General features: G+C 39.6%; 1 protein-coding gene across 1 annotated transcript; it reads left to right on the forward strand.

Annotated features, from left to right (window-relative positions):
• The first annotated feature begins 1,018 nt into the window (after positions 1-1,018).
• LOC106024288 (zinc finger protein 37) lies at positions 1,019-10,130 on the forward strand. Its single transcript, XM_034292063.1, has 3 exons — positions 1,019-1,344; positions 1,871-2,344; positions 8,696-10,130. Exons 1-3 carry the CDS (start codon positions 1,152-1,154, stop codon positions 9,856-9,858), a joined length of 1,830 nt encoding a protein of 609 aa, XP_034147954.1. The 5' UTR covers positions 1,019-1,151; the 3' UTR covers positions 9,859-10,130.
• Positions 10,131-12,558: the final 2,428 nt, after the last annotated feature.

Consider the following 12,558-nt stretch of genomic DNA (forward strand, 5'->3'; position numbering starts at 1 on the left):
AACTTTTTTTAAATGTGTTGCTGGCATCAAATTCAAAATGGGCATGTATTTTTCCAAAAACAATAACATTTCTCAGTTTCAACATTTGATGTTTTCTTTGTACCAGTTCCAATTAAATACAGGGACAAATGAATTGCACATTATTGCATTCAGTTTTCATTTGCATTTTATGCAGCTTTTTTGGTAATGGGGTTGTACATACAAGCATATTAATAATCATGAATCATATTATAATACATCTTGATACACATGTTTGACTTTGACATACCCGGTACAGGCATTTACTGATATACCACACAGGGCGATGTTGAATCAGACAGCTTTGGAAGCTCACACTACTCACACAAAGCCTGAAAAAAATGGGGGATAGGTCCATACCCTCACTAGAAAAATGTTTGCCATTGGGACACATTAGCTCCACCTTTATAGATTTGCAGCTATTTTATATATGTGAATAATGCTTCAAATGCTACTCCAATAGTACCCAATTTCTCATCTTCATATATCTCATCTTGATATTTGGCATCCATGGACCAAGGTCATTCATCAATGCAAAACGTCCACTTATGACCAGTCAATCTTCAAGTTTGATAAAATCAATTGATGTTAATGTCTTCTGCAGTACTATGATATGCAAGTTAATTCAGTTTGACATCACGGTTGTTTGACCTCACATAACAGTTACATGGAATTCTCTATCACTCACTGTGATTACGTTTGCCACATTTACGCAGGGTTAGAAATCTAGCTCATGTATGAACTATGGCTCAATTTGGCCACATGGGGGCACCATTGGACAAAAAAGTAATTGATGCTTTATTAGGAGAATCTATGAATAAATTGTGCATATGGATTTCTTTGTGGTGCAATAAAGCCGATTGTAGCTGAATGCTGAAACACGCTCAGTGCTGCTTGGTTAAATCATTATTGAAATTCCTTATAAACACAATTCAAATACTTTTTAATACAGTCTGAATGCGTTATCCACTGTGTTTCAAAATGTGTGCTTTTATTTTGAAGATTTCCTTAATAACGATATTTGTTCTAGTCACGCCACGCCATGTCCTGTACTCGAGAAACGGATCCGTAGCCCTAGGTTAGCAACACTTGTGTTACATATACAAACTTATCCTATTCTTTTCCTCACGAATATGTCTAAAGTTCATCCACTTGAGGTCCTCAATGAAAAATTGTCCGCAGTTCCTTTGGAGATATCCGTGGTAGTTAAAACAACGATTGCGGAGTACCAGGAAGAAATCTCCCGTTTGAAAAGGACTAATGCGCGTCTACACAGGCTGCTGGAATTGGTTTTCAAACCAGAGATAAAGTTGCATAGATTAAGAGGTTTGTAAAGACGTCTCTTTTTGACATACATTTTACATTGCATAAACACTTTATTTGCGTGATTTACGTTTGAAATAATTTATGTAACACTGGTAGCATCCACTGGCTGGTCAGGTGCACTCCGGTCACATGATCATCCATCTGATCATCATAACTGAATCATTTTCCAGCTTTGAAGTATCACCGTGCACACAAATAATTAGTTACAATTATTAAAATACATTGAAATACGAGACAGAGAGATCTGTGCACCGCCCTCCTCAAACGACCTGCTTCATGTCTGAACTGAATTTTGATTGGGATATTTCAAAAACCGGATGACATCACTTTCTAAACTGTTTTTACAGGGGCTTAGCAATTTCATTGGGATGATTAGGTGATGGGAGTGCAAGATCTAAAATGCTGAAAATGTGTTTATTCAATATAGGTCATGTAGGAAGGATAGCTACATTATATATACAGTACACCATGACTAGTCTCTTGGTTTAAGTTTTCCTCAAATATCATCCTTTCTCCTTCCCTCCAGACCTCCAGCAACTCACTCTTACTAAAGAGGAATGTAACCCTGGGCAGAAGCAGAATTGTGAGCAGGAATGGAATCCCAGTCTGGGAACCCGGAACCCTGATGCTGTAGTAGAGTCTGTGTGGGAATCTTTTAACATAACTGTAGAACACCAAACAGAATCTGACGGTGAGAGCATCAGAGAATCTGAATCAACCAGTGACTATGAACCAACCTCTGAAATGAATCCAGACAGTGACAACAGTGAAAGTTATAATGGAAAAATGGATAGAGTGGCAAGTAAAATTCCACTGTCGGATTTAAAGACTCTCAAACCAAAGAGAGGAAGAGGACGGCCAAGGAAAGAAAGGAGGAACGTTCCAGATCTGAAATGTGACCTGTGTGGAAAATTGTTGGCGACAGCACGTAGTCTGAAAAGGCATAGACAAAATCGGCATGTTGAAGAAAGGCCAATTGGACGCCCTCGGAAACAATCCAGTGAGTTTCCTGAGCTGAAGTGCGATATTTGTGGAAAATGCTTTATGACAAAAGGTGGTCTACGAATGCATGAGAAAAACAGGCACAGTGAAGAGAGGCCATATATGTGTGACATTTGTGGACAAGGTTTCATTCTGAACTGCTACCTGGTCCGACACATTAAGACTCACACAGAAGAGGGCCAGCATTGCTGTACTATATGTGGTAAAGGTTTCAATCACAAAAATATCCTAAAAAATCACATGCACACTCATATGGGGCCAAGTTTTAAATGTGATATGTGTGGAAAATGCTTGACGACAAAAGGAAGTCTGAAACTGCATCAGCAAAATCACACCGGGGAGAAATCGTATCCATGTAAAGAATGTAATAAATCTTTCAGCATTAAAGGCAGTCTGATATTACATATGAGGATTCATACAGGGGAGAAACCATTTCGGTGCAAAGAATGTGGCAAATGCTTCAGTGACAAGGGAACGCTCACAAAGCATATGATGACGCACACAGAGGAGAAACCACATCGCTGCAATGAATGTGGCAAACGCTTCAGTCTGAAAGGAAACCTGACAGTGCACATGAAGGTGCACACAGGGGAAGGAGTTCAATGTCATCTGTGTGGAACTCACTTGAAGTTAGCATCAAGTCTTAAAAGACATCTCAAAACACACAAAATGTATATTCACCATGATTGAGCGCAGTGTAAGTTGTGATCAATAGAAGTGATTGAGCTTGAAAAAAACAGAGGTGATTCCCAAATACAATGAACCCACCCTTTACAGAAATTCTGTATGGCACAATGTGTTTATTTACATTGTTTTATACATGTTCTTGTTGTTTAGCAGATTATGCAGAGCGACCTATAATTAACATAGTGAGTGCACACATTTTTCTACTTTTTGTTACTGGTCCCTTGTGCAATCAAACCCCCTGTGTAAATGCCCTGTTCTACGAGAGGAGCTACACAGAACCCACTCCAACAAGGAAAAACGTTTGGATTTAAGATAATTGCCCACACATTAAACACTGCAGAAAAACAATGTAATTGAAATTGGTTTTCTGTAGTTGATTTGATAATATTATGTCTCTTATAATATTAATATATTATAATTGTTATTTGTATTACTGTTGTACCATAGTAGACATCTAATCTTTATGTGTCATGTTTGTTAATGATAGTCAATGCTATTATATATATTTTACAAAACAATTGCCCTTATTTTGATTATGCCTTTAATGGGTGCACGTTAAGGGCAATTTCTGGAGTACATTTTGCTGTTTGCTCAAGTTTTGTTGTTTGCTAACTTTCAGCAATGCTACCTAACATTAACAACATTTAAAATAAGCTTGACTTTAACAGTGATCAGGAAGGATCAGCTAAGTTGGATGTCAAACCCAGTTGACTACATTAGTGACAGAAGGCCTCAATGTTGGTAAACCTGTGGGAAAAAATCCCCAAATCTTCCTTCCCCTTAGTCTTCCCTTTGCTTGTTTGCTCCGAAACGTGACGATGGAGGGCCCTTGAGCAAGTTAGTTGGTGCTTTCAGTAAGATTCCTCAGTTCATGAATGGTCTTTGATGAAATGGCCATTTGGTCACTAGATGCATCTATCATTTGCTACAGAGCCAATGTACTTGGCTTTGTAGCTACAAACTCTGAAACTACATATTCTGTTCAGGACTATACAATCATTTCTAAATGCCAAATAAACCCCTGCCAACCACTCCACCTTCAACCCTCCGTTTGCACATTCTGACAATCTTCAGCCATTTGCACTAGTCTCCCAAGGATGTAGGGGCTAGTTAGAACCTCTTTGCACTAGTCTCCCAAGGATGTAGGGGCTAGTTAGAACCTCTTTGCACTAGTCTCCCAAGGATGTAGGGGCTAGTTAGAACCTCTTTGCACTAGTCTCCCAAGGATGTAGGGGCTAGTTAGAACCTCTTTGCACTAGTCTCCCAAGGATGTAGGGGCTAGTTAGAACCTCTTTGCACTAGTCTCCCAAGGATGTAGGGGCTAGTTAGAACCTCTTTGCACTAGTCTCCCAAGGATGTAGGGGCTAGTTAGAACCTCTTTGCACTAGTCTCCCAAGGATGTAGGGGCTAGTTAGAACCTCTTTGCACTAGTCTCCCAAGGATGTAGGGGCTAGTTAGAACCTCTTTGCACTAGTCTCCCAAGGATGTAGGGGCTAGTTAGAACCTCTTTGCACTAGAGTAGCACGATATTGACAAAATCTGGTATTGCGATATTGATCACGAATCACGATATCAATATTCATTTCAATATTTTTAACTTTTGTGTTTTTACATATGTTTATTTAAAAAACTCATCAAAATAGATTCATAACATATGAAAACAATACGTTTTCTCACAACACAAGGGTTTATTTTAACTGACAGTCATATTGGACTGGTAAAACTTACATGTCTACAGAACAGGTTGTACTGGTGGTACAGCAGACCTGACAACCCTGTCCAACGTTTTGGCAAATTGGGGTTTGGATCTGCTATTTGCGGTTCCATTTGCCTTCGTTCAATGACAAAGTGGAATCTAATCTAATCTTCTTTTTTTTCTTAGGGTATGCCCCTAAATGTAATCTCTATAGTAGAGGAACGCTTGTCAACTCTCAAACAGGGCCAATCAAAGGTATTGGCTTTTTAGACACGGTACTTAATCAACACTAAAACCAAAATAATTTTGAAAACATAAAAACAAATGATTGCATGGACACTGACTACAAAGTAGCTACACAAAGTTGTGTAGGCTACCGCAAAGGGAATCTCAAAGCTGTTCGCTGGAAGAGTCCGGTGTTTCAACCTAGGTAAATATACCTATTGTATTTCTCGGCAGCGCTTACGTGATTAGATTTTTTTTACGTTGATTAAATCTCAAATCTAGCGCACTCTTCTAAACTCCCGACTCCATTTAATGCCAATATGTTTATATTTATTTAGGATTATACTTTTGTAATGCTTTTTGTCACGTGGATCAAAGTTACAGTCTATCACGTGATTTTCCTCTTCGATCTCCGTTGTTTCATTGTCTCCCTGAGCCAAACTCCTCTTACTTTTCTGTCGCACCTCTGACTCGCTTCGCTTCTATTTTGATATTGCACAACGTGATATTGCGATAGCGGTATTGAGGCAATATATCGTGCACCCCTACTTTGCACTAGTGTCCCAATGTTGTAGGGGTTAATTAGAACCTCTTTGCACTACTATCTCAAGGGTGTTGGGGCTAATTAGAACCTCTTTGCACTAGCATCTCGAGGGTGTAGGGGCTAATTAGAATCTCTTTGCACTAGCATCTCGAGGCTGTAGGGGCTAATTAGAATCTCTTTGCACTAGCATCTCGAGGCTGTAGGGGCTAATTAGAATCTCTTTGCACTAGCATGTCGAGGGTGTTGGGGCTAATTAGAATATCTTTGCACTAGTGTCTCACGTGTGTAGGGGCTTATAGGAACCTTTTTGTACTAGTGTCTCAAGGGTGTAGGGGCTAATTAGATCCTCAAGTGCTCATTTCCAGCTTGTGTGCGATGATGCAGCCTCCATGATTGAAGTGGAAAAACATAAAAAACCACAATGTTTTTATGTTAAATTTCATGCTCTTTTAATGAATATGATGTGGTCCATGAATTGCATCCTTTCAATCACAAGTGTGAACTGACGTTTGTGCCTTTATTAAACCCATAGCGACTCTTTGAAAGGCAAACTACATTTTGTCAGTCACTCAATCCAATTTGAAGCATGTTAACTCATGCTAAAAATAATAATTCCCATATATACTTAAATAATAAATATATTTAAGTATATGCAGCTCTGGAAAAAATTAAGAAACCACTGCACCTTTTTCTTGCCTTTCCAAAAAAGTCGATAAGGAAGGTTTTGAGTGAGGAACAGAAGGGTTAAAATTAAGAGACCACTGCAAATTGCCTCTGTGAGGCATTCAACCTTCCTTTTCGACTTCTTTGGAAAGGAAAGAAAAAGGTGCAGTGGAACCATATGTCCTGTTAAATATAAAAACTGTCTTGTTGCATTGGTTGAAGTTTATAATACCCCTCACCTTAAAAAGGAATCTTAGGAATTTCTCTTGGACAGCATTTGGAGTTAGTGGAGGACTAAAATGTCAATGAAGCAAACAAATGAAAGAGTTGTATTTCATTTAGGGCTGGTATCACAGACACAGATTGAGCATAGTCTAGGACTAAAACAACAAGCTCAGTGGAGTTTATGGTTGAAGATGATTTTTTGTCCTAGACTAGGTGTAACAGAGTTAATAATGAACTTTAATTATTCAAATCGTCCATGAGTTGGATATTCCTGGCGAGTACATAAATATTCAAATCGTCCAGGAGTTGGATTTCCCTGGTGAGTACATAAATATTCAAATCGTCCAGGAGTTGGATTTTCCTGGTTAGTACATACATATTTCACAAGTAGGCAACCAGTGTGACTTTCATGTGGAAAAAGTCCAGAAAGTAAAACTTTTGATTAATTTAAGTGGGTTAAAACAACCCATAGCTTAAACATATAATGGCTGTTAATATGATAGCTGTTAATAATAATAATAATAATATACACTACCATTCAAAAGTTTGGGGTCACTTAGAAATGCCCTTGTTTTTTAAAGAAAAGCAAAAAATGTTAGCCCATTAAAACAATGTCAAATTGATCAGAAGTACAGTGCAGACATTGTTTATGTTGTAAATGACTTTTGTTGCTGGAAATGGCAGATTTTCAATGGAATACCTACATAGACGTACAGAGGCCCATTATCAGCAACCATCACTCCTGTGTTCCATTGGCACGTTGTGTTTGCTAATTTAAGTTTATCATTTTAAAAGGCTAATTGATCATTTTAAATTATTCTATTATAACTAGCTGAAAACGTCTGTGTTCATTAAAGAAGCAATAAACCTGGCCTTCTTTAGACTAGTTCAGTATCTGGAGAATCAACATTTATGAGTTTGATTACAGGCTCAAAATGGTCAGAAATAAATAACTTATTCCATGTGAGAAATTGCCAAGAAACTGTAGATCTTGTACAACACTGTGTAGTACTCCCTTTACAGAACAGCTCAAACTGGCTCTAACCAGAATAGAAAAAGGAGTTGGAGGCCCCGGTGCACAACTGAGCATGAAGACAAACACATTAGAGTGTCTAGTTTGAGAAACTCACAGGTCCTTGAGCGTCCCACAGCAATTTACAACAGCAGGTATGACTGGACCTATTCAGAGAGGTTCAGGTATGAGCAAATCCATGTAATGCTTTGTGAATTAACAGCAGAACCTTAAAATTAACCCAGGCTTTAAGAGGCAGCCAATGTAAAGAGGCTAATACCGAAGGAATGTGAGAAAAGATCGTTCCAGTTAAGATTGATTGATTGAGTTGGCGAAGAAAAAAGCAGACTAGCAGAAGAAATCTAAACATGAAACAGATGGGGTTGCATGATACATGAAACCAAGAGATGGGCAGAATAGAGTGAGTCTCAAGAGAACAGGTGTGCGAGCGGGAACAGGTGTGCAAATGTACTGCTGCATTGTGGGTTTGAGTCCAACCAAATGCTCTTTGTGCAAATACGCTCCCTGGCTTTTATAACATATCTGCCGATAAAGCAAAACATTTGCCAGAATTATTATTATTTTTTAAATAAAAATAGAATCTTCCGGACTCGCTCATTGATTCGTTAGTTTTTTTAAATGCGGGCTTTTGTTTTGAAGCTGACAGAATATTATTGCAATTACGTAATCTCCTGTTCCTGGTTCACAAACACGGAATCGCATGCAGCTAGATATTTAGCAAAAAATAACAACGCCTATTATTAATCCCACCCTTTCCTCCTCAATATGTCTAAATTACAGCAACTTGATGAGGTTCTCAATGAAAAATTAGCTGCAGTTCCTTTTGAAATATCCGTGGTAGTTAAAACAACAATAGCAGAGTACCAGGAAGAAATCTCACGTTTGAAACGTGCAAATACTCGTCTACGAAGACTACTGGATTTGGTTTTGAAACCAGAGATAAAGTTGCAAAGATTAGCAGGTTTGTGACATCTGTTGTTTACAATAATTGTATTAATTTTTATTTAAATGGCTTCATGAAGCTCCACAAAAACAACATTTAGTAATTCAACGTTATGTACAGTAGTAGACGGGTGAGAAACTTAGTACATTGAAAAAAAGGTCGTGTATTTTTTTCTTATATCTCCAGCAATTATGTCTTGAATTGTTTTTAGCTGGCTTTTTAAATATTATATGTGTAGTGTGTATATTAAATCCAATTATCTGTCATATGCAGATTTCAGATTTTTTTGCATTGAATATTTCCTCAAATGTCATACTTTCTTCTTCCCTCCAGACTTCCAGCATTTCTCTCTTTCTGAAGCGGAAGGTCAACCTGAGGAGCAGCAGAATTGTAACCCTAACCCTAACCCCAGTCTGGGAACCCTGGAGTCTGATGCTGTAGTAGAGTCTGTATGGGACTCTTTTCTACCTGTAGAACACCAAACAGAATCCCACTGCCAGAGCATCAGTGAATCTGAATCAACCAGTGACTATGAACCCTCCCCTGAAATGAATCCAGACAGTGACAACAGTGAAAGTGATCATGGAAAAATGGATATAATGGCAAATCAAATTTCACTCTTGGATTTAAAGACTCTCAAACCAAAGAGAGGAAGAGGACGGCCAAGGAAAGAAAGGAGGAAAGTTCCAGATCTGAAATGTGACATTTGCGGGAAAGGCTTTACGGCAGCACGTAGTCTGAAAAGGCATAGACAAAGTTGGCACAGTGAAGAGAGGCCCAAAGGAAGGCTGAGGAAAGAAACCGGCGAGTCGCCTGATTTGAAATGCGACATTTGCGGAAAATGCTTTGAGAAGCCACGTAACCTGAAACGACATCGGCAATATCTGCACAGCGAGGAAAGACGACGACACATGTGCGACACATGTGGTAAATGTTTCATCCGGAAAGACCATATGACCCAGCACATGAAGCTTCACACAGAGGAGAAAAAACACTGCTGCAGTGAATGCGGAAAACTATTCCTTCACAAGTACAGCCTGAAGAATCATATGGGCACACACAGAGGGGAGGCTTTTAAATGTGACGTGTGTGGGAAATGCATGACGACCGCCGGCGGTCTGAAAGTGCATCAGAGAAATCACGCAGAGAAATCTCACCACTGCCAGGAATGTGGCAAAGCCTACACCTTCAAAGGAGACCTGATAACCCATATGAGGATTCACACTGGGGAGAAACCATTTCAATGCAAAGAATGTGGCAAATGCTTCAGTGACAAGGGCAGCCTCCCAAAGCATATGATGACTCACACAGAAGAGAAACCACATTGCTGCAAAGAGTGTGGCAAGTGCTTCAGTTTAAAGGGAAGCCTGACTGCACATATGAAGGTTCACACAGGGGAGGGAGTTCAATGTCATTTGTGTGGAACTCACTTAAAGTTGAAATCCAGTCTGAAGAGACATCTGAGAACTCACAGAAGAAATATTAATATTAATTGAGAACAAAAATACTGTTTTTGTTACATTTCTTCACTGAGATGATATCAAGAGGACTCCATTCAAATCATTGTTTTTAGGTACAATCTGGAAATCTTTTCTGTGTTATTTCAATGAATATAAAATACCCAACATAGTAATGCTTCATGTGCTGAGCACAAAGCTCTGTCTTAACCTATCATAACCCATTAACTTATCATTATGAATCTGTTGTTTACAAACAACTAAACTGACAATGAATAGCACCAATTTTTAATAAACAAATATAAAATGGACCCAAGACTTTTACTACTTTAGAGTGCAGTCCATGAATTTGAGAGATTAAATTTCCAGAGTCTAAGAAGTTGTCATCATAATGGAATGATGGACTAATTCCGTTGGCTGGCTACGGCTCTGTAGTAATTGGCCGCAACGCGTTACTTTTCCTGTACAGGCCTGCACTGGTCGTAGTAGACAGCATTGTTCATCGGTTACGGAGTGGCCATCATTTGCAGTAGCGTGCCACACAATTCCGATGCTGGTTGACTTGGCGTTAAAGACAGCGGAGAGATTATGATACCATTAAAGCCGCAGAAAGATGACAGAATCCGTCACAAAACCGAATTGCTACTTAAACCAAAGCCAAAACCCACTGAATACGTCTGCCAAGTCACTTGGCTCAGTCTGTCAAAACCAAGACTAGGGGTGTCGATGAGGATGACGTGGCACAGACAGGCAGTTCATCCTCACTAATAAGAATGGCACTAATGTCAAAAAACATGTCCAGATGTTACCAGTATGTTGCCGATCAGTTCAGCAGATGCCACAAACGGGCATTTCATCGTCATTATTGAGCATGACACTTTGGTGTCACACGTAAACAATTACGTGTGGCAACTGTCAAAAAAACCAGATGTTATTAACATCTGCCGGTCAGCAGTGCAAAACGTGGCACAGCAGTGAGTAGGGTTTCTCCAGGTTCAGAGCTGTACCAGCAAACTTATGTTCATCCAGCCAATGTAGAGCGAGATGGGATTGGAACCTACAACGGTAGCTAATGCAAGCTTATGTTATGCACTTTTATAATGGCTATGTAAAAAGAAAAATATTCTGTTGACTGACAGATCCTGTTGTTGTGGTGGTTATATGTCAAGTCACTACAGCTCAAATAACTAGAGAGAATTAGGCTTATTCGATAGCTAATTAGGCTTATTCGATGTAATTTATATCATAGGTACACTTCAACTGTGAGAGACGGAATCTAAAACAAAAATACAGAAAATATCATTGTATGATTTTTAAGTAATTAATTTGCATTCTATTGCATGACATAAGTATTTGATACATCAGAAAAGCAGAACTTAATATTTGTAATTACAGAGATCATACGTTTCCTGTAGTTCTTGACCAGGTTTGCACACACTGCATCAAGGATTTTGGCACACTCTTCCTTACAGACCTTCTCCAGGTCCTTCAGGTTTCGTGGCTGTCGCTGGGCAGTACAGACTTTCAGCTCCCTCCAAAGATTTTCTATTGGGTTCAGGTCTGGAGACTGGCTAGGCCACTCCAGGACCTTGAGATGCTTCTTACGGAGCCACTCCTTAGTTGCCCTGGCTGTATGTTTCAGGTCATTGTCATGCTGGAAGACCCAGCCACGACCCATCTTCAATGCTCTTACTGAGGGAAGGAGGTTGTTGGCCAAGATCTCGCGATACATGGCCCCATCCATCCTCCCCTCAATACGGTGCAGTCGTCCTGTCCCCTTTGCAGAAAAGCATCCCCAAAGAATGATGTTTCCACCTCCATGCTTCACGGTTGGGATAGTGTTCTTGGGGTTGTACTCATCCTTCTTCCTCCAAACATGGCAAGTGGAGTTTAAACCAAAAAGCTCTATTTTTGTCTCATCAGACCACATGACCTTCTCCCATTCCTCCTCTGGATCATCCAGATGGTCATTGGCAAACTTCAGATGGGCCTGGACATGCGCTGGCTTAAGCAGGGGGACCTTGCGTGCGCTGCAGGATTTTAATCCATGACGGAGTAGTGTGTTACTAATGGTTTTCTTTGAGACTGTGGTCCCAGCTGTCTTCAGGTCATTGACCAGGTCCTGCCATGTAGTTCTGGGCTGATCCCTCACCTTCCTCATGATCATTGATGCCCCACAAGGTGAGATCTTGCATGGAGCCCCAGACCGAAGGAGATTGACAATCATCTCGAACTTCTTCCATTTTCTAATAATTGCTCCAACAGTTGTTGCCTTCTCACCAGGTTGCTTGCCTATTGTCCTGTAGCCCATCCCAGCCTTGTGCAGGTCTACAATTTTATCCCTGATGTCCTTACACAGCTCTCTGGTCTTGGCAATTGTGGAGAGGTTGGAGTCTGTTTGATTGTGTGGACAGTTGTCTTTTATACAGGTAACGAGTTCAAACAGGTGCAGTTAATACAGGTAATGAGTGGAGAACAGGAGGGCTTCTTAAAGAAAAACTAACAGGTCTGTGAGAGCCAGAATTCTTACTGGTTGGTAGGTAATCAAATACTTATGTCATGCAATAAAATGCAAATTAATTATTTAAAAATCATACAATGATAATTTCTGTATTTTTGTTTTAGATTCCATCTCTCACAGTTGAAGTGTACCTATGATATAAATTACAGACCTCTACATGCTTTGTAAGTAGGAAAACCTGCAAAATCAGCAGTGTATCAAATACTTGTTCTCCCCAC

Source organism: Esox lucius, chromosome 5, assembly GCF_011004845.1.
Source record: "Esox lucius isolate fEsoLuc1 chromosome 5, fEsoLuc1.pri, whole genome shotgun sequence".
Classification (NCBI taxonomy): Eukaryota; Metazoa; Chordata; class Actinopteri; order Esociformes; family Esocidae; genus Esox; species Esox lucius.